The 22,100-nt window shown below is 41.3% G+C and overlaps 1 protein-coding gene across 1 annotated transcript in view; it reads left to right on the top strand.

Annotated features, from left to right (window-relative positions):
- Positions 1 to 401: 401 nt before the first annotated feature.
- LOC308139051 (rho GTPase-activating protein 26-like) overlaps positions 402 to 22,100 on the top strand; it is a 75,188-nt gene continuing 53,489 nt past the window's right edge. The window contains exon 1 of the mRNA XM_080508373.1: positions 402 to 939. Within this exon, the coding sequence (XP_080364499.1) occupies positions 786 to 939 (154 nt within the window). The 5' untranslated portion in view covers positions 402 to 785. The remainder of the gene's footprint in view (positions 940 to 22,100) is intronic.

The following is a 22,100-nucleotide window of genomic DNA, read 5'->3' as shown; positions in this document are numbered from 1 at the left end:
TTGGGGGCTGCTTAAGTGGTGGGAAAGTAAACAAGTGAAATCCATTTCACATCATTAAAATAATGATGTGAATGTCCTTTAAAGAGCTAAATCCAGTAGCTTGAATCAGAACTTTTGCAGTTTGCAAAAAAGAAGAAAAAAAAACCTCACCGGAGTGAGCCCTCTTCTTGCAATAGAAATCTTTGCTGGAGCGTAACCGACCCCAAGCTCCTCCCACCTTCAGTCAACTCTGCAATCCGGACACCTGATTGGTCCAGCGAGCTGTCAGTCAGGGATTATCCGTGTCTGGGTAGGTTGGTAGCGGGCGGTCTGGTCTGCGGCGCTGAGCTGAGCCGAGCTGGGCAGGACTCAGAGAGAAAGCATCGCATTTAAAACCGCCCAGGGAAGACACCACATCTAGTTTTGTTTGATTTCTTTTATTTTTTCTTTTCTTGCTCGTCTCCCTCCCTCCCTCCTCTGTTTCCACTCTGTCCGGTCCACAATGCCCCGGTTTGGAGGAGTGCAGCACCGGCTTACCTGAGCAAGTGGACAGCTTCTCCTCTTGAAACACTTCTGACTTATTTTTATATCATTGCATCTATTCATTTGGATGCTGGGTCGGATTGCTGCTTGTGTCAACTCGAGGAAGAGTGTGGTTATGTAGGGAGGATAACTGGTGTTGTAATTGGATTTCCCATCACTTCCAGCAGCAGCAGCAGCAGCAGCAGCAGCAGCAGGTCTTCTCTTCCTCCTCTTCTTCCTCTTCATCCTGTTACCCACTGCTCCTCAGCCTCCTGCTGCTGAAGATGGGTCTACCTGCCCTGGAGTTCAGTGACTGCTACCTGGACAGCCCACAGTTCAGGGATCGACTTAAGTCTCATGAGCTGGAGCTGGACAAGACCAACAAGTTCATCAAGGAGCTGATTAAAGACGGCAAGGCGCTGATCCAGGCTCTGAAAAGTAAGTCCTGGTGTGATCTGCATGTAAACTAATGTGTGGGGGTGTCACGTGGTGCAGGTGGGCTGCAGAGCCGACAGGTCTCCATCAGGGTGTGTGTGTGTGTGTGTGTGTGTGTGTGTGTGTGTGTGTGTGTGTGTGTGTGTGTGTGTGTGTGTGTGTGTGTGTGTGTGTGTGTGTGTGTGTGTGTGTGATAAGACTGTGTGTAACATATGCTGAGAGGTAAGGAGGGTATATTTCACCAAGCAGTGCACAGTGTCCTCTTCAACTGTCAGCACATTTGTGGTATTTACAGGTGGCGGTGTGTGTGTGTGTGTGTGTATGTGTGTGTGTGTGTGTGTGTGTGTGTGTGTGTGTGTGTGTGTGTGTGTGTGTGTGTGTGTGTGTGTGTGTTCATGTTTCCTCATCACTGGTCAGTATCATGTACCCTATGTGTAATTGAACATTCCCACCCTCACTGTTGTTCACATTCCATGGCTTTAAACCTTGAACACGTTCAACATTTTCCAGTAGCTGCCACCTCTGTTCAACACATTTACCCCCCGACTGTAACCTGTGAGTGTCGATAACTCAACAGTGTGAATTTGAGAGGCAAAAGAAGAAGTTACCAAACATGGTCACTTGCCTGACGACTGGTTCACGTTGCAAAAATCCACTTCACCAATTCAAAAGGTGTGCAATTGAACGTGATCATCCACAACAGATTTCTCATAAATTCTGCTTTTACAAAGGAAATTGTGTTCAGTTTGGCGTCAGGTCAGGGATGTCAATCGTGGCAATCACAACACAACATTGACACCTAAAACTAAAGGACGGCGTCGCTGACTGAACTACATCGATACTGGGAATGCGACTTGATAAACACTCTAAAGCCTGCAATAATATGAGTGATACTAGATTCCACTGTTTTCAAACAAAATATTAGGTAATTCATTAATAGAATGTGGATGTTTTCAAAATGAACTCCCACAACTCCAAAGGAAGGGATTTTTCTGTGTTTATAAGCTAATATACTGTCATTATAGTAGAGGTCAGATGAGTTTGACACAGCTGCTTTAAATGTAAGAAATTTCAAATTTGAATGTCTGTCAAGTATTTGTAGTTTGTAGTACTATTTGGAGTTGTTTCTAATAATTTGGCAGCCACTCTACAGAATCGATATACGTGATCGGTGTCGAAAATTACAAACGCTTTATTATGAGACTATGATGGTAATCCAACACCAAACAACAATCAAAAACAATGTAACTTCAACTCAATTTAGTAGTGTTAACTGCAAAATAAAAAAAAAAAAGGGACGTATCCCGAGACGTGAGGAGGTCTCACACACTCCAGTGTTTCTTCTTGTTTTGTCTTGCTTGCTGATAAAAGTCTGGAGGACATGTGTCTGAAACTGCCGCTCCACCTGTAAGTGATATGAAGCCCGAACGTGAACGTGGGATTTTGTCTCTCTTGTTTTTTTGCACTCTGTCTGCCCACGTGCTCCCTTTTTCATTTTATAGGCCGGGCCTGTCAACCATAAGGCCTGTGGGTCAAAATAGGCCTGCAAGAGACTCCAGCCAGGAAACAATCAAGCAAATCACCAAGATTTGCAATTAAAACCATAGGAATTTTTAACACAGTTGTCTAGCGGACCTGAGCTGAGATATCAGCTATGCTGTCATGAAAGCGTCGCCAACAAACTAGCATTTAGCCTCAGAGCCATACTGTCTCTGCAAACCAAAATTAAACAGTGATAGGAGAAGTTTTAGGATATTTCACCATTTTTATGTAGAAATTGTGGCAATTTTCGGTCTTACTGTTTGGTTTTGTGAAAACAAAGACTTTTATTTAAACTTATACTCCGCGCCACAATAAAGACAAGCTCTATGATGTTTAAATTTCAAGTATTTTACCGGCCAGGCAAACTTAAGATGGAACGATATGTGGCCCCTATACATGAATAAAAGTACATGAATAAAAAACACCAACCAGCTCAGATTTATCTTCCCCATGATAATAATCTACTACTTTAAAGTGATCATTCATCAAAAATGTCACAAATGAGGTTTAAGAGGAAGTACCGGTTGGACAGAAGGTATTTCTTGCTGGTAGTGTTTACATTCAGATAAATAGTTTAGGAGAGGCCGCCCTCGCAAATAACCTGAACTTTCCACCTCTGTAACTTATCAGCTGCACCATTAAAATCAAAGCAGCTCATTTCCCCCGGCCGCAGCAGAAAGCTCCTGTCAGCTGACGCTCAGCCGCAAACACAATTCTTCTTTTGTCCCGTCGTCGGATCCAGAAATCAAAGTGAGGTCTGGGTGAGAGCGGGGAGCTCGTGCTGAATGTGAGCTACCCAGCAAAGCAGAAGTCAGCAAATCTTTGTTTGTTTGGAACAAAAAACAAAAAAAAAACCTTTACTGTGCAGAGCTGAGTGAATCAGTCGCAGCAGGTTTTTATTATTTTTTTTAATTTGTTTTTGTTTTTCTTTACCGCTGCGTCTTTCAGTCCACCTTAATTTCTCCTGCTTTGAGGTGTGGACGGGATGTGTTGGTGTCCGGGAAGCCCCTGAAAGTTAGTCAGTCACAAGCTGCAGCTGCAGGAGGATTTCACTTCCCATCTCCTTTTGAATGCATGTTTTGACATGCGTTTGCTCGTCAGTGTGATTTTTTTTTTTTTTTTGTCAGAAGAAGCAGAAGAAGCCATCACCTCTGGAGCAGGAGATATGCAGCAGCTACATCCTGTTTGAGGGTGTCAGACTGATTCAAGATGCAGATGGAGACACTTTAACAAAGTCTTTCACACGCAGGCAGAAATGTGTGTTTAAGTGTGTCATTTAAAGGGCAGATTGTCATTATTGAATGTGTAAAGATCTTTGGTTTTTGGCTTCAGTACTGTCATGATATGGTTCAGTCAAATAAATTAAATTTATATATATATCAAACTTTTACTTTTTACTACTTCCATACTGTATCATTTTGAATCAGCCTTTTGTAGCATGAAATGTTGTTAACGCCACTTAGATATTCTAGTCTAATTAAAAGAGCAATGTTCTTATGCAATCATACACTTTTTCTTTTTTTTTACTACTATTGTGATGTTTATTCTTCTGTCACATCTCTCATAACTATGTCATGTTCTGGGTTAAATGCGACACAGACGGGCTATTATTGACCAGCCCAGGACTCGTCAACAGCTTATGAAACGTCTGAAGGTGTGAAAGGAGCGACAGGAATTCCTGCATCTTGCACACAAATGGCAGTCTGAGTTTTCTGGCCCTTGTTGCTTTAAAAAATTACCACGGTCAGACGACGCAGTTCATTTAACAATTGATTTGGTGTTTTTTTTTCTTTTTTTAAGTGCTTGGTGCACCCCTGGCTTTCATAAAATGTGTTTTGTTTTTACTCTATCCGTCGAGACGATACTCCTAAACCGTGAAGTTGTTTTTATTGGACACAGTATCGCATTGCTTTTGAAATATTCAGGACGTGCGTTCACTCTGCATGCGGTTTAAAGTGTGCAACCTGAGTGCGTGAGAGTGTGCCGTTACCTTTAATGAGCTGATGGGATGATGCCACCAGATGGAGGATTAGCGTGTCAGTAGGGCAACACTGATCCGCTGTACAGTGACACAAGGACAAAGAAGTACCTGCTGTTGAAATCTGAAAAAAAAAAAACCCCGACATCATCTCTTCAGGTTTTAGCTGGTTGATCAGTAGTTGTCTACATCGTGTGGGTTACATCGTCATGGTTATGATGGATAGAACCGATATAGCCAATAAAAAGAACACTTTTTGTGAATTGATTGAAGTTTTCTCAACGTGGCCTGTCGCGAAGATGTGTAGCTGTTGAGAAATGACTTGGCGAGGCTGAATCGGCGACAGTGCATCAAAGGCTTGACCCAAAAGCCCACACATTGTTCAGGCATGTGCACTCTGTTGCTGGCTTGGGTTAAAAAACAGCCCTCCACCCATTACAGTCATGTTGACGATGGCTTTGTTCTCAGGCGTTTTTTTTTTTTTTTTTTTACCCCAACTTCAAATTGAACCTTGAACTGCCCTCCAGCAACTTCACAACCAGGCAGCTGCAGGCTAAGTGGAGGCTTGTGCACGAAAAGAAGACGGTGGGAATTCCCTGCGACGACGCACTGTCTCAATGCACCCCCCCCCCCCCCCACCCCCCTCCCAGCCTCCTCTCTTTATCCCCTCTCTGGCCTTCTGTAGCCACCCACTGTGTTGTCGGTGAGCAACATTAAGGGTAATAGCAGCCACTCGGCAGCTCGGCTGTCAACCGTGCTGATAGATGAGGGTCAGAGGCACACAAGCGCACAACGCACCATAACTAATTCTCAATTATGGCACGAGTGAACCCTCTTTTCAATTGTGCCGAGGGGGGGGACTACAGTGTGCATGAGACAGAAGAGGTGGGGGTGTTGCCTTTAACAATAGCTGTTAAAAGCTGACATGGCCCTATTTTCGAAACGCAGAGCTCGGAGCGGAGCGATCTAGGTTGTGAAAGTGTAGGGGAGGATGGTAAAGAAGGAGGAATTTGGGACAGAAAAGGGAGGTGTCCTCCAGTCTGAGGGCATTCCTCTTCATACAGAGGCAAAGAGGAGAAATGTGTGTGTGTCTGTGTGTCTTTTTGAATCCACGCATGATATATTTTTTTTTGCAAATGTACATCATGTGCGTTTTCCACGCCAACACATTTGGGTGTGTGGCGAACATGTGGACGCATGTGTGTGTGTGTGTTGCCGCTGCAGTGCAGTACGGTGGGGGTTGGGGGTCTTCCTCCAGTTTGTGACGTCGTGTGGAGGAGAGGGAAATTAGGGCACGACTAAGCTCAGCCCTTTTGCTATTGTTGCCTCGCTTTTGTCACAAAAGACGCTGGCACACACTCTCACACTGACATTTGTTCACTCGCGCAACATCTGTCATCGTAAATCATCATTTTTTTGGAAACGAGTTGATATTTGTTTGAGATGGGAGCAGAATAATTTGGCGTTTAAATGCAACTTTGAATCATTCTTTTGGCTGTTTATACTTCTCTTTAGCTGTTAATAATAAGTATTGTTTGTAGTGTATTATACAGAGTGACATGGTTCTCCTGAGACTTTTAACAGTTTTACAGTTTGACTTGGCACACGTTTCAACTCGGATGCTCCTCTTGATGCGACCGGAGCAGCTGAGGTGAAGGGCCTCCTTCGGCAGTCTGATCCGAAACCAGTGAACGTCTGGTCACAAGCTTTCATTCCTTACCTCTATGCCGCCAAATGAGTCTCAATTAAATAGATCAGCTGGGGGGGGGGGCTTTAGTTACGGTGTGTTGGTGCTCCGGTGACTTCTTGCATGATGAGTTGAGGTTTATTTGCAGGTCTGTCGTCTCCGGTATAACCCCCCCATATATATAACAATAGTTTTATAATGTGCATCTTCAGATAGTTTCCAAAGTGTAAGACGTGCAATATGTAGGTATATAAGAGAGAGAGGAAAAAACAGATGGGCTTTCAAGATAAAACGTATTTTGTGATTTACCAACTTGGGTAAAAATATCATCTGAGGAACTGAAAGAGGAAGTCCTGATGTGACAGGTTTGCCATCCCATGTTGTAATTATAGATAGACTTGCAGTATATGTCACGTTCAAAACGAACATGAAGTATAGGAAACCCTACTTTGACCATAAAGTTGCACTTCTGTTAATGCGGAGCACTGAGATCATTTTAGTCTCTCGACAGTGAGCATTAGGCTGTGACTGCGTTGAAGAAATAGTTTTTTGACTTTTCCAAGTTAGTCTGCAGCTGAGGATACACAACGCGTTGAGTTTTATTTGTCGTGAACATAATCAAACACCCCATTAGATTAGCACAACAATGAAATAAATGGCAATTACCGGTAGTCCGTAAAAAAAGAAAGCTTATCCAGTCTTTTCCTAACGTCACAACATCAACTCTGGTACCATAGAAAAGAGAAAAAAAAAGAAAAAGATGTGACAATTTGTCCCCTTGTTAAATAAAAAAACCCAACAGTTTATAAATTAATCCTCACCAGAAATAGATGATACAAACTGGATTTAGAAAGAGAAACATAATCCGAAAACGACTTCCCTGGAACATTAAGACCTGAAACGAAACAAAAAGACACTCGCAGCTTTGTCCTCATTCCCATTTATTCCCACGTTTCGTACATTTCTATCGACATGGAATCGGTTAACAAGCTTACTTTTCTCTGACCAAAATAACCCACCTGCCATTATGACCTAATTAGGTCACAATTTAACTAAATATTCTGCTTCAGGTTCTTCAACCTGCAGTTATGTTTGTTGTTCTGCATTGGAGAGAAAAAAAAAAAAACATGATGTGGTTTAGCTGTATTTACAAATCGATACACAAACGAACAATAAAGACCAGAAATGGAGCAGGGGGGAAAGAATGTGAGTGCTTGTTCGTTTTCTCCACCAGACACCTGATCTCTGCTATAAAAGAGACAGCTGCGCCTTTCACAGATGTTTAGAAGAAAACTTTTACTGCTGGTAGTTATGAGAGCAAATTGTTTAATTGCTACTGTTTTACCAGCAGATGGAGGGAGGAGGGGGGGATTACTTTACCTGACACCTCATCGTGTCATGTGAGGCTGCTGCTGAGTCGGCTTCAAAGAATCAGGTTTTATGCTTGCGATCCAACTTGTGCAGGAATTGCACATTTGAACAGAAGCCCAAGGTTTTGATAAAAAAAAAAATAGAAAAAAATAAATAATAATAGAGAGATTCTTTCCTAATGGCAACACAACTTGGGCTGGGAATTTCAATGAAGCAAACGGAGGTTTAATACTTATCTTTTCCACTGGGGAGCCATGACCTCGTCTCTCCTGGCTCTGGATTTCTTTCAAGATGTGCTTTATTCACTCTCGGAAAATGGTGAAAGGTTACTGTTGTCTCTATGGGTGTGTTGATTCTGGAGCTCCAGGCCTTTTTTTCTTGTGTTGTAACTACTGTCCCTGCTCATAACATGTCACAAGACTTGAATGACTGCTTGTGACATTTTATGATGATTTTATTGGAAATCTTCACACGTTTCCTTAAACAGTTGGTTAATATTTGAAATCCATGGAAAATAACAAGGCCTTTTTTTTTTTTTTTTTCCTTCACTGCCCGTCAGGAAAATGAACATCAGAAGAAGTCTTGAGATTTATTTGACCATCTGAACTTGTTGAAAATGAATCTTCAGGTTATCTTTGCCACTCTCGCCTGCAGTGTCGAGCTGTCAGACCTAAACCTGAGACGTGAGTGATAATGGGTAAGAAACTTGGAGCTCACGGTGGAGAAAGGGAGTGGCTCAACATTGCTTTCCTCAAAACAATAAACCCGAGGCCATTTCGCAAACCGGCTGCCTGAACTTGCAGCAGGTGTTTGATTCCGGAGACAACTTTTGCCTATTGGTATCGCGAAATGTTGCAGAGGTGAGAGCACAGGTGTGGCATGGATCAGGGATGAATAGCAAAAAGCAACACACACTGTCATACTCACATGCTGACACATGTTGCTGATAAAAAAAATCTTTTTTTTTTTCACATCAAAGCCCTGAAAATGAGTCAGAACAAAAAAAAAGCAGCTGGCACAACATTTGTGTCCACCCATCTATTCAGGGATCTGCTGTTCTGTCTGAAGGTTGTGAGGTAAAAAGCAGGTTGTCGAGTCCAAGAGCAACGATTCGTTTTGTAATACAGATGGGAACAAGTCGTCTTTGTTTGTGTTCAAGCAGAAGCAGGCCCAATTTCAAGCACGAGGCATTTAGCTGAAATTTGCAGATGGATTTACAGATGTGAACACTGAACTTTTCTTCAGGATTTGTATTTTTTCTTTGACTCCATTGAGGTACTTTTATTGATATATACTAGTTTGTACTTTCCTGTGCTGTTGTAGCTTAGGCATGTTGCTGTGAAGATGAGAAGAGGCTTCTTCAGGGGAATATACTCGAAAGTGGCCAAAATGCTTTGAGGAGTAAGCCAAAAAAGATTAGCTGCAAATGGCCAACATGAGATACCTTCCGTGGTTTTTCACATCACTGAGTTGCACGCAGACGTGTGTAGCCATGTTGTTGTGGTGCTTTATCCCTGTATACTGTTTAATCTGTCTTGTTACTGTGTTGTATTTTTGTGACCTGCCAAGGGACTACAGATGCAAATTAGCTTAAAGCTACAATCTGGTATAGTGCATCAAATGGCAACATTTATGTTTTAACTGTACATTGTCCCTTTTAAATAAATTAAAATTGAATTGAATTAATGTAAATAAATGTGCTTAAAAGATTCCCCAACACAAATAGGAGGAGGGTTGGGCTCACAGTATGAACATTTTAAATACCTCAGAAAACTCCATAGACCAATAGTTTAAAGATTTTCAAGAGTTTATTTCATCCTGATTAATTGTGTGGGAGTATGTCTTTTACCTCTTGGGCTTCCATTACTACACTGGACTATACGTTTGATTTTAATTCTGGACTTTTCAACTTTGCACTCTGATATCTTGCATTGGCACAAATTAAACACCCTTCTTTTTCACTTCGTCTTCGTTGACAGGATTTCCCTAAAGAGTTGCCGATAAAAAACTTTCAGAACCAAAATGACTTGACGAGGTTCCCTTTCTCATACTTTGGACACATAAATGGAACATTGACAGTAATTACCAAACATGTAATATGTCCCCTGCCCCTGGCTCACTGCTTCATATGACGATATCTATAGGATGGGTTATGAAGGAAGAGTGAAGATGTTCTCTGGGCGATTGTTGTTTCCAGTCAGGAAGGCATTCAGGGAGACAGTTGACCTTCCAAAACAATGATTTTTGCTTTCCTCTTCTCCTCCTCTTCCTCTTCCTCTGGCTTCCCCTTCTTTCCTTTGCTGTGGTTGCGCTCCGTTTATTCCAAACATATTAATTGAATCCTCCCTCACCTCCTTCCCATCTGTTTGCCCCTCCTCATTTTCTTTTGTTGATCTAAAGTGGAATCACACATTTTCCTTTTTCTGTGTTTCATGATCTCTCACTCTCATTCTCACACACGTTCTTGTGTCGACAGGTGGTTTCTCTGGTTTGTGTTTTTAAAAAAGAGATAAGTACTTGCAGAGGAACCTGATTTCTCCATTATTGGAAATGACGGGCGGGGTGAGCGACGGAGTGTGTATCAAATGAAGAACAGGAGACTTTATTACTCTTGTTTCATTTTCACCAACAGCAGATGTGCTGTAACTCCTTGCAATGCTGGGCATTGCGATGTCTTTTGCCTGAGGTTGTGTTATTTTATTTATTTTTCTAAAAACGTGACATCATCATCATCATCAACTTTATTTATAAAGCGCTTTTAAGCAGCCGCAGCTGAAACAAAGTGCTGTACATTGTAAATAAATAAAAATATAAGTCGCAAAATAAAAGCATTAAAACAATAAAAACAATAAGAGGTTAAAACAATAAACAAAACATAAGAGGTTAAAACAACAAAAAAAACGAAGGCACTAAAACCAGACCAGAGTCTCACGCTGAGGTAAAAGCCAAAGAATAAAAATGTGTTTTAAGACGAGTTTTAAAAATGGACAGTGAGGGGGCTTGTCTAACAGGGAGGGGGAGGGCATTCCAGAGGTGAGGACCGGCAGTGGAAAGTGGCAGTGACATGAGACAGCTCCCACTGTGCTCCAGTAATCATACAATCATCATTGCTAATGTTTATAGCGTATTGTTCTTCACATGCATGTCTGCATTGAAACAACCGCACCCACTAGTGGCCCAATGTAAATATGACCTAATTTCGATTTGTGTACAAACACACGCACGTATGTGAACTACGGAGCAGTGGTGAACTTTTGTTTTCAGAGTCATGGCCGAGGACACTTTGACATGCTGGCGGGAAGAGATGGACATGGAACCACAGAGTGCGTGTCTCGTGAACGCCTGACATCCATCCCTGACATGAATGCAAAATCACCGGATGCATTGAATTATTGAACAGTTTACTGTGACCCCGTCCGAGGTGTGGCCTTCTGCAACCATCACTACTGGTTTTCAAGGCACAGCGATGAAATGCACCAACAAGAAGACTCTCCAGTATTTATATCTTTTATATATTATCAAGGTACATTGATTTGTCTTCACTAGATAAAGTTTAATACATGCTTTTATATCAGACCAACTGGACTGCTGCCTTTGTGGTCCACTACGAAATAATGACCTGTAATTCAAAGTTCTCCTGCTTGACTTTTCACCTGGAAGAGATGGAAGAAACATCTTACACCTCTTTAATAACTTTACAATGGCTACTCGTGAGCTTACGGGTTGATTTCAAAGTCATTTTAGGTTTTGTTTTGAATCATTCATGGTCTTGTACAGGAATGCTCACACACATGACCCACTTCAACCTTTCAGATCCTTTTATACTTTTCTGTCAACAGTCTCACAATGAAGATGTGTGACTACATTGGTGGGCGTCTTTCAGTTTCTCTGTTGAAATGTCTTTATTCTGTCACTTGGTTTATTATCTGACTGTCTCATTGCATAAATGATATGGCTTGATATGCGTCATTAAACAAAAAGCTTACATTGTAGTTCATTTTGTGTGCATGAGCATGAAACACGGAGCATGTGCCGGGTGTGTGCTGAGGGGAAGGCTCGTCTCCACTGCTCCTGGAGCCAACCCAAACAAACCACAGTTCAGTGGCATGGGGAGCGAGGCGGTGTGTGTGTGTCTGTGTTCAGCTGTGTGTGTGTCTGTGTTCAGCTCCCGTCTGTTTTGTCCCGCCTGCTCCAAAAATAACCCCCCGCTAAGAATATTTAATCCTCAGGTTGCTTCTTTTGCTTCAGTGGCTTGGTCTTTATCACATTCTCACACATTTAATAAGCATATCCCACGCACACATGCACACATGCACACACACCCACACACATTTTGACGAGAGGATGTGAAATCTTCTGGTGCTATACCAGCGAAAGCTGGCTTTACAGCGGTAATCTGGTTGGTTTCTGTTACTCTACTGTCTGTGTTTTCATGTTTATGTTGTTATCAGGGGGGGAATGGTATTGGCTAGGATTTGGATCTGGCTACATCTCTGGCTTTTGGCCTGTGGGAAGGAGATTACCGTTGGGCTATAAGTCACATTTCGTCATCATCTGCCTTTTGGGCCTAGTCACAGTCAATAAAGTCAGCTTGTGTGGCCGTAGGGACTCGGGGTCAGACGGTCAAGGTTAATTCTCCAACACCAGTGGGTTAGGGTGGCGTAGGTAGGAGAGGAGTCAGTTTGGCATTTATGGGAAACCACAGCCATTTTTTGGGCAGATTGTGATTGATTGTTTGTGGTGGAGGCTGGAGCACGGAGCTGGAGCATTTCTCTTGCATGGAAAACATTTCCCTCAGAACTGTATAGGCTCAAGTTTACGCTTGACCATTTCAACTGTTTTGTACAATTTTCCACCTAATTAATGGAATGGGGGATTTCTTTTTAATTAATTTTAGGTGTAAACATTCAGCATACGTCTGGGGAGCTGAGATGGTCAGCTGGTTGGGTGCTGCGATGCAACGTTCAAGGTCGTCTTTGACCTGCAACTTGAAGCGGCGATCAATATGCACGTCTGCACTGTTTGCTCTGCTGAACGATATCAGGACAGCAGTCATACCAAAATATTAGACGATAGCATATTATTCCAAAGTTTTTATTAAAAAAATTTGAAACTTTTATGCAACACGTCCATCTACTTTCTTCACTTCCTCAGGCTATTCTTTGGACAGGGTTTCTCAGGGTTATTCCTTAACCCAGCAGCTGCTGAATCAGGGAGGCATCTAAACCGTGCAGGGCAGCCCCCCCCCCCCTCCAGAACTGGTGTTTTCTTAAAACAAACAACCAAAAGTAAAATGTACATAAATCAACATATATAGCGAGATCTGTGTGCAGCATCCAAGGCCGTCCCTGACTTCCAGGTTGCAAATGAGGTCAAATAAACTCAGCTCAGGGTGCTCAGTCTCTTAGTATCGTCTGAGATGTAATAGATGATTGAGCTGAATGGACAACGTCCCTCAGTCCCAATCTGAATAAATGAGACTGTAACTCATCTCTATTTCTAAAAGATTGGAGATACAGTAAAGATTTGCAGATTATCACATAAAGCTTCAGTCAGTTTATGTTTTCTCCACTGTTCGTCTGAACAGAAAAGTTTGTTGTTATCCTCATATATATCAGCGTCTTGCATTTATATTTAATAATCACTGACAAGGTCAGTTTTGTGTCTTTTTGGTAGATAGTGCTGTTTTATTGTACAAATATATTTTACTTTGACTGTCCTGACACTGATCTCCTCGTCCCATTAGTTTGTTTTCCATTGTTCTATAAGTGCGGTTACATCATCCAGAGACACTTAATTCTTATTGAATTTAGACGTTGCACGGACGAAATTGTTCTCACCTAAATTTAGACCCTTACATAACATAGTTCTTCCAAATGTGATTAGTTTTTCTGTCTCTTTATGTAGAGGAAGTTAGGGCGAGTGTCAAATGCCTCTCTCACAAATTGTAAATAAATACTTGTAAAAACAAAACTGCTGTGTTTATGTAATGATTACATGTTGTTATGATCTAATTTGATAATGCAGTTTTTATGTAGATTTATACAAGGATCATTTGCGTCATGGATCTGAGAAGCATTAACAATCATCCTCTCAAACATAAAAAGTCACTGAACTGTGAAACTTACAAGCTGATTAGAGGAAAACGGCCTTCGATCAGATGTGAGAAAAACTCCAGAACTGAAAAAAACTGAAAAACCACATCAATGTACAGTTAATTAATCTAAATGTATGTTGTCGATCCCGTAAAGTCTATTTCTTATTTACTGTCAGCAGACCATCACATGTTGATGTTCTCTGATGTCCAGATACTTTCCTTTCATTGGCTTTTGATTATGATGGTTTGAAATCGAATGAGTAACAGGCTGAAATGGTGAATTTAGTGAAATTACCCTTTCAGTTCATGTTTAAAACAGGTTAGTCTGTGTAGCTTGTCCTGTGTCCCTGCAGCTTATGACAAGATGGTCTTATCTGCATTTTATATTTGCAGACTATAGTGACATCACTCTGATGGGCTCATTCTTTCATTCTGGTTTTATCCTTTGCTAAATTACATCTTATGCCCAGAACACACTCCAGCCGTGTACTTGCTGTTGTTCTTGTTCCTAGAGTATTGTTATCTGCGCATGTTAGTGTGCTGTTTCATTGCAAAAACAGGATGCCAGATACCGTTTTCAAAACATTGCCGTGTAAATATGAACGTTTTCTGAAACGAAAACGTAAACACAATGCGTTTCCGCCAAACTTATTTGAACTTGTTTCTGTCCACCATGTTTATTTTACAGCAGTTTTCCAAAGTGCCTCTTGGCTGGGATTGTTTTCAGTGGCCGTCGCGTTCAACGTCGGTTGATTTCCCCATTATTTATGATAAACTTGTTGACATTGAGCCAGCTATACAACTCTTCTGTTATTCATTTAGCTGTTGTTTGTTTGATCTGTAAACCTGAGGGGCTTGCGGGTTTTGTCAGTCTTCATAGAACAGAGTTATTTATGTTTCTTGAGGATGTATGTACAACAGAGTAGCTGGATTACATTTTGAGAAGCACATTTTTTGAAACGGCATTTCTAAACTAATAATTGACATATTCTACTTACTAAATGTATTTTCTTTCCCCTTATCCCTCGACATTTTGTGTTATAACAATTCCATGAAACTTCATTTCAATCTGACATAGTGGACATCCTAAGTATTGTGTGACATATCATCCTTATGGCAAATACTAAATGATTACCAGGCACGTTGTCATAGTTTACGTTTACTCTGATTATGTCAGAATGAATGTGTCAGCTCATGAGGATGAAATAAATGTTTTCAGGTCAGGAACCAGCTGAAGCGACAGACAGAATGATGGAATACACTACTTGCTGCCTTGAGACAAAAGGCTTCACTTCATGTCTTTAAGAAATAGACTTTTGGGGTTTGGTCTCTGAATTGTTGTCTCTTGGAATTGTTGTGTGAGTGCATTAGTAGAATGATGTTTCATTTGTCGTTTTTAACCTCCAAGCCCATCTTCTGTTGTGTTCGTGTTGCATTAGTTAGTTTGTCTCTCTGTGTCTCGGGCACATTGGCCTCTGAGGAAGAACATAAACTGACAAGCTACTCGGCTGCACATCCTCCAGGCTGCTGTGATCCGTACTGACAGAAAGAGAAAGAGAGAGAGGAACAGACGATAACAGGATGGAGGGGGGTAGATTTTTGCATATTATCCACATCAATTTGTCTTCATGTTCTCTGTAGGCACAGTAATACACAATGAATATGGAATGATATAACATATGGTTGTTCCTTAAGGGCTGCTTTTAGTCTCACACTGGGAAAGACACGTGGCACTATAAATATGGCTTAATTATTAACTCACACATGTACAGATTTTATGATCCATAAAACAAGAAAAGCAGTATTGCTGTTCTGACCTTGGTGTGTCAGTTTCAGAATTACTGTGTGACATGCAGGACTGTACAGTGATGTAGTGGTTCCCACTCTTGCCCCAAAGCAAAAATACCTGTGGTTCGTTAAAAACAGTAAATGTGTTTGCCAATTGTGGTTCCCGTGCCTGAGCTTAGTGACCCCTGGCGTAGCTAACACTCAACCCATTGACTAATGGGTTGACTGTTATTTTATTCATGCTATTTTATTCTTTATGTTATTTGCACAGATAAAGGTATTTTTTTTCCTTGGATTTGATTATTCTATGTATTCAAGGATAATAAACCTATATTCGTTGGTCAGATTTGTACTTTCATGTTTACTTAATGTTTTTAAACAGAATGATGTCTAATCTGTGTCATGGCAGGTTTTGAGGACTTGAAATGAAGAAGGTAAATCAAATGTTCCAGGTTATCTTATTAGGTTTCGCGAAGTTACGTTAGTTTTTATTGAACTCCTTCGGGAAAAATATTTGCCTGCAGTTGTTGTTGCTGCTGAAGTGCAGTGTATGGGGAGCTGAATTGAAGGTTGTCGTCCCTTTTGAAATCGGCACGTCCTTTCAAGGTGGTCCAGATGAGCTGCAGTCCCGAAAGCAAAGCCTTTGTGTTTGTGAAGTCTGAAACAGACTTTTACACCCAAGGGCCACTTATCATTCAAGCGAAGTTAAAATCTGAAGATGACTTAAAGTGGTATAATGAGCTACTCAAAAGCAGCAGTGGTATGTTAAGTGCTGTGTATGTTTCCATGGTGGGGAAGCCCCAATACATACCCTCTCGACTCACTCTGACTCAAGAACAACATACAGTTCATTCTCCTTTTGATGAGCTTGGATAAAGATTCTTTACTTTTAATTATTACTTATTACCTTCGAAGAAAATCTGAAATACAGCCATTGTCATTCAGGTTAAAGAAATCTCTCTCTCCACATTGACTTACTTACTTTTGCACTATTACAAGAAAAGCCCCACTTTTCCTCCATTTCATCGTGTAATTAACACGTCAGGAATTGTGACTTGGCTGTCGGCCTTCCATAACCTCGCAGCAGCTTGCTCAGGGCTGCAGCAGGTGTCGGAGACAGCCTGCTCACACATGCATGCGCACGCACAGCGGCATGAACTCATGTGCACCGTGGACACAAACCCCATTAGTGGCAGCGTTTGTTTGCCTTGTAGCTATGGATGTACAAAATTCAGCTCATTTACAAATGACACCCTCGGCTCTCCTCTCACGGGTGCTCAGCCGGTCAAATTCCACACTTAAATCTTGGTGAATTAATAGGATTGCCCTGATAACCTTGTTACATCTTGACAGGAATGGAGCGCGCGGGACAGCCGAGGATTAATGAGGGAAGTTGCGGGGAGGAGAGGGGATGGAGATTGCAGCTCGGAGGTGGCTGGTTTGTGTGGGAATCCTGAGGTTTAAGATTGGGTTTAAGATGGGGGTCGGTTGGGTGGTTGGCGAGGAATACTCAGTCAGCCAAAAAAATATTAATTTAAATGCATCCTTTCCTGCCCTGGGGGGGGAGGGTGAACCAATGAGAGTGGTTTATTGGAATACGTTCAGAGGTAGACTCGACTTGAAGGCTCGATTCCCCATCATGGGGAAGATGAAAGCAAATCATCATTTCCATTCCTTCTCCCAGATTCTGTTTGAAGCTCAATTTTTGTAAATCCCTATGATGCCTCCTGAAAACTCTTGATGTGGCTGCACATGAATGGTAGCGAGGTTTGAGGGGGGGGGGGGGGCAGGGTTCCTACAAGGCTGACTGGTAAACCTCAGGCAGCATCGGATCCACAAGGAGATGGCTTCTCTTGTGTCTGCTCAGTGAGTCGCTGGTTCCTGGCCAAACGGTGGCCATGTGGTGGCCATTCAGGCTTTCTTTGTGTGTGTGTGTGTGTGTGTGTGTGTGTGTGTGTGTGTGTGTGTGTGTGTGTGTGTGTGTGTGTGTGTGTGTGTGTGTGTGTGTGTGTGTGTGTGTGTGTGTGTGTGTGCTTTCTGGCTCAGAAAAATGAAATGGGATCCCACTTTTTTTCCCCAAGCAAGTTTACAGTGAAGACTGAATTACTTCAGCATGACACACTCGGTCTCGCTTTGTTGTTTTGAGTTTGCGATAGAAGATGTATTGCCATATTCTCATTGATTTTACATGAAAAATATTTTTGGGTGGGATTTCACACATACATACAGTCAATATCATCAATTGTGGCATTCATTGCAGTAACAGTAATGCCTTTGAGCAGAAATTATCTAGTCAAGTAGCAGCCGGGTCAACGATCAACTGAAAGTGAGGCTGACGTCAAATTACAAGCCGAGTGTTGCGTGTTGGTAGACTCAAAAATCATTGAGCGTTGGCAGGAGAAAGTAGAGTATGCTCAGAAAAAAATGCGAATTGAGGGGATTCACAGTTTATATCAGCTTAATTCTTTGATGGAATTATTGCAATCTTAAATAATAACATACAAGAAATGATTTGTAAATGATACGGTTAGTTAGTTTGCACTTTTTAAATGTAATTATTGCAGCAACAAACCGATGAGATGATTATCAGAGAATCATTAACTTCAGGAAAGTTTTTTTTTTAAATGATATAAATACAGTATTTCTACAAATCATGATTGTCATTTTTCTGTTTTATGCAAGAATGTTTTCGCTCGATTCAACAGTGACCTGACGTCAGAAAGATGTCTAATGCTGATAACGTCCACTCATCAGTTTCATTTGCTTGTTGTTTGTTTGAGCTCAAACTACTTATTTATATAATAAAAGAGTGATGGCTTTATAAAGTAAAAAAAATCCAACAACACATTCAAAGTTCATTGCTAGATAAGAACAAGTAATAAACCCTGAATAAAGCTGTTGGCACCAAGCTAAGCGACATATTTCCTGTACCACGATATAACTGAATGTTCCCATGTCAGCGTTTGGACTCTGAGTTTTTCTGGCTGGATGGAGAACCCGCTTCCTCTTCCTGGACTTGTTTGGCCCTCCGCATTTCATACTTCCCAGAGCCACAACAAAGAAAGCAGGGAGGGTGTCCACTGTAAGTCTGAGAACGTTTCTGTCAAAATGACACAATATATTCAGAGGGTACAGTATGTTGTTAGTCTTTCGCTTGGTATCTTTCTTTGTCACCAATTGATCCATTTTTGAAAGCTTTGCTTTCACATGAAGATGACAAATGATCCCTCACAAAGCAAACAAACCAAAAAAAAATTATTCAAGAATAAAATATTCTTTCTTACTCTTTCTCTTAAACTTGTTCTAACTTGAGAATCCATTTTGAGTTCAGTACCCTCTCATGATCTTCTTTCTTCTGAAAGACTACTGTTCACTTTTCATTAAAGTGGGCCGGTTGCTATCATTTCCTCAGGTTTCGCATTTTATTCCACTTTGATTCTGTGCATCGGGTAACTTATCAAGAGGAGGAAACTTCTTTTGTCACCACAAACCGCCTTGTAAATTCTTCACCCAATTGCCAGACTGAAATATTTGGCCACCCCATTATATGTTGGAATTTACAGAGTTATGCCAGATGCTAACTCTTAACAAAAGCACAAATATTGATTTCTGTCTCTTTTTTTTCCGTCTTAACAAAGCCACAACTATGACAATAATGTATTTTTTCAAACCTTCTCCTCATTTATGAGTTTCACTCTTTCAATTTCCCTTTTAATCTCCTCCTTCATCTCTGTCTCATAAGAGCCGATGGAACGAGGTCAGGGAGGATTCCAGCCAAGCCTTTTAGAGGCTGCTGATTTATTTCCTAGTTAATGTCACACACATACACACACACACACACAGAGTGTGTTCTCAGTACCGCTGTCCCGTATCCTGTCCCAAAACGAGAACACTGGCATTCTTACAAACATCTTCACCACAGTCGGCAGAGGCACTTGAGCGGCATGTTGGCAGGCTGATTCACTGGCATTTCACTGGAGTGTTCAGCCCAGAGTCTGGCATTGCACAGAAGACAAGTTGGCATCTACAGGTTGCTCCATTACCCATGTAATGCGTTTAGGAGCGACATGGCCGATGTAATTGCGGCAGTTGATTCAGTTATGTAGAAATGGTACATCATCTACGGCACTTTACGAGAAAGTCTTTGTCCTTTTTTCTTTCGTCTTTCTGCTGCTCTCTTTGGGCGTCTCCTCGGAGAAACATCGATCTCCGTCTCACCTCGTCCCCTGCTTCCTTTGCTGTGACACCAACTATCCCCATGTCCTCCTTCACCACATCCACGATTAATCTCCAAGGTCTTTATCATCTCCTCGTGACAACTAAATGTCCAAGATCTGCATTCTGATATATGTGTTGTCTCCTCTCAGTGGATATTCAAACCAGTTCAACCTTTCTTCTTAAGCTTTATCTCCTCATTATTCAACCATAGCTATTTCTCTGATCTGCATCCATCGCTCCCAGTGACTTGGTCTAAACATTAAACTAAACAATTGTGAGACTTTGCCCTATTTATTGACCAGTAAGCACAAGTTCTGGAACACATTTGTAAAGAGTTGAAGTTGTCACTAGACTTAACCTAATTTGGCATTTTAATTTCCTTGAGTTTCCCTGCGGAGTTGTTCAGTGAGACTCTAAACCGTAGAGAACAAAACACATTGAGGTCGAATGGCAATAGGAGTAGTATAGGAAATAAGTGACAACGACATGAAGCAGTAGCTGTTCTGTGATAAATATTATATATACTGTATTGTACTGTATAGCACCACTGATAAATTCGAACTAAATTACATGTTTATTTCATAGCATGTCCCATTATCGTATAATGATCCGAAGCTAACTGAAGCAATGACAGCCAAATATTTGTGACATTTATGTTACCATGGCACTGCAGGTAGCAATGCAAAATACAGCATTTGTCCCCTAAGTGACCTTCCATATGGGCTAAGAAGTACTATGAACAAGAATGGCGGCCAACGTTTAAATGGAGATACTTAAATACCAGTTTCACTCCAGGTAAACATAAAATAGGAAAACACATAGATTAGTGAGGCAGCTTCAACTGCAAATATGAATTTTGTTCGCAGTTATTTCACATTTACTTCGTTACTATGGTTCTTGATGTGAATAACCTACATACCGAAAAAAACCCAACATTTTTTAACTTCTTCCAGCTTAAGTGGTTGAGCTTACGTAAGACTTGCACGAGCTGCCACACGGTAGTAGTCTGCTCAGTACCACACTGTAAAGTTTCAGTGCTGCAGCAGCGCAGCCTTGACGTAACCAGCAGTGAACAGTACCGTCAATCGAATTGAGTTCACAAGGTCACAGGTTCGGTCTTGGAGAGGCTGCTTTTGCTTTGTGTTGGTGTTGCCGTCTGGGATGGAGGTCAGGTTTGTGCTGGCATAAGGGAGGAAGTGGAGAAAGGCTATTTGGAGCCTGGCACTAATCTGGTTAGTGTGGTTTCCACCCTTTTCTTCTTTCACGTATTGGTGCTGTGACCATATTGGTTTGATTTGTAACGTACCGGAAAGGCTTCGGGTTTCACCGTGTATAGTTCAAGGAAAAGTAACACTAACTTTTCTTGTCTTGTGTTGTAACTGTTTTATGACGCACCAGTCAGTCTCTACAGTTGAATTACATGAGTTCATCTTTCAAGAACATTGGAATGGGATTTATTTGCAAGCTGATGGCATTATGATGGAACCTGTGTTGTTTGTCCACTGTTTTTGTTGAAGTGACATTGAATTCATCTTGTGTTCACATCCGCTACAAGCTACAACACTCTGTCTCCCCCCGTGTCTTTCACATTGTATTTCGGAGGGCTGGTTTTCCCCTCCACTGTCACTGTCAGCATGTTTCTCTCTGTCACTGTCACTCGCTCTGCATCTCGGTGTGTTTTTAACATCCCATGAGCGTCAGTGGCAGCTCGGCATAAAGGGAAGGTCATATATTCTCTTACATTTCCTGTTATGGAGAGGAGGCCTGGAGCTCTGAGTCATATCAGGGATTGTCATTACATTAGAGGACTGAAATATTTTCCTCTTTTCCACAAACCATGGATTATCCATTGAAGGGTCATGTTAGATAGTGTCTTGCCATGAAAGTTCACTGATTTTCAATACCATTATTTAATCACCAGTTCATAACAGGTTTGTATGAATGTTATTGTTAAGTCTAGTTTAATTTTAAAGTCCTGTTCGATTCTGCATTTATGAATCAGTGTGAGGTGGGAAAGGTCCCATTTCCCACTTGGAAAAATACATCCGTTGAACTGAGAGTTTCCCACTGGAAAAGTGGGAGGTTTTGAAGCACTTCCCAGGAGCAGGTAACCAAATATTGCAATGGTTTTAGTGAACGTAAAGAAATGCACTGGCTGTGCCCACAATACAGTATTCTTTCTTCTTTTACATTTTTATGTGAGGGTCGCAAACTGGTGATTTTTGATCTGGTAACTGTCTCTGTTTGTAACTGTATACATGTTGCATAAGTCTCCGTAAATACATTTCACAGACAGCATGTCAGCAGCACATTTGAGAAGAGTGAAAGTTATATAGCATCCCTAATTTCAATCATTTTATCATAAATTCCTATTTTGATTTATGGTAAGGCTTTCTTTGAGTCCACAAGTTCATTTTCTTTGTATATCAGTTAATGTTTTTGAGGCAATGGAAAGAAACAGAAATCATCCAATCTTGACGTTT

The sequence above is a fragment of the Blennius ocellaris genome (assembly GCF_963422515.1).
Source record: "Blennius ocellaris genome assembly, chromosome: 14".
In the NCBI taxonomy this organism is placed as follows: Eukaryota; Metazoa; Chordata; class Actinopteri; order Blenniiformes; family Blenniidae; genus Blennius; species Blennius ocellaris.
The sequence above is the reverse complement of the archived record's forward strand: the minus strand, read 5'-3'. Positions and strand labels throughout refer to the sequence as shown.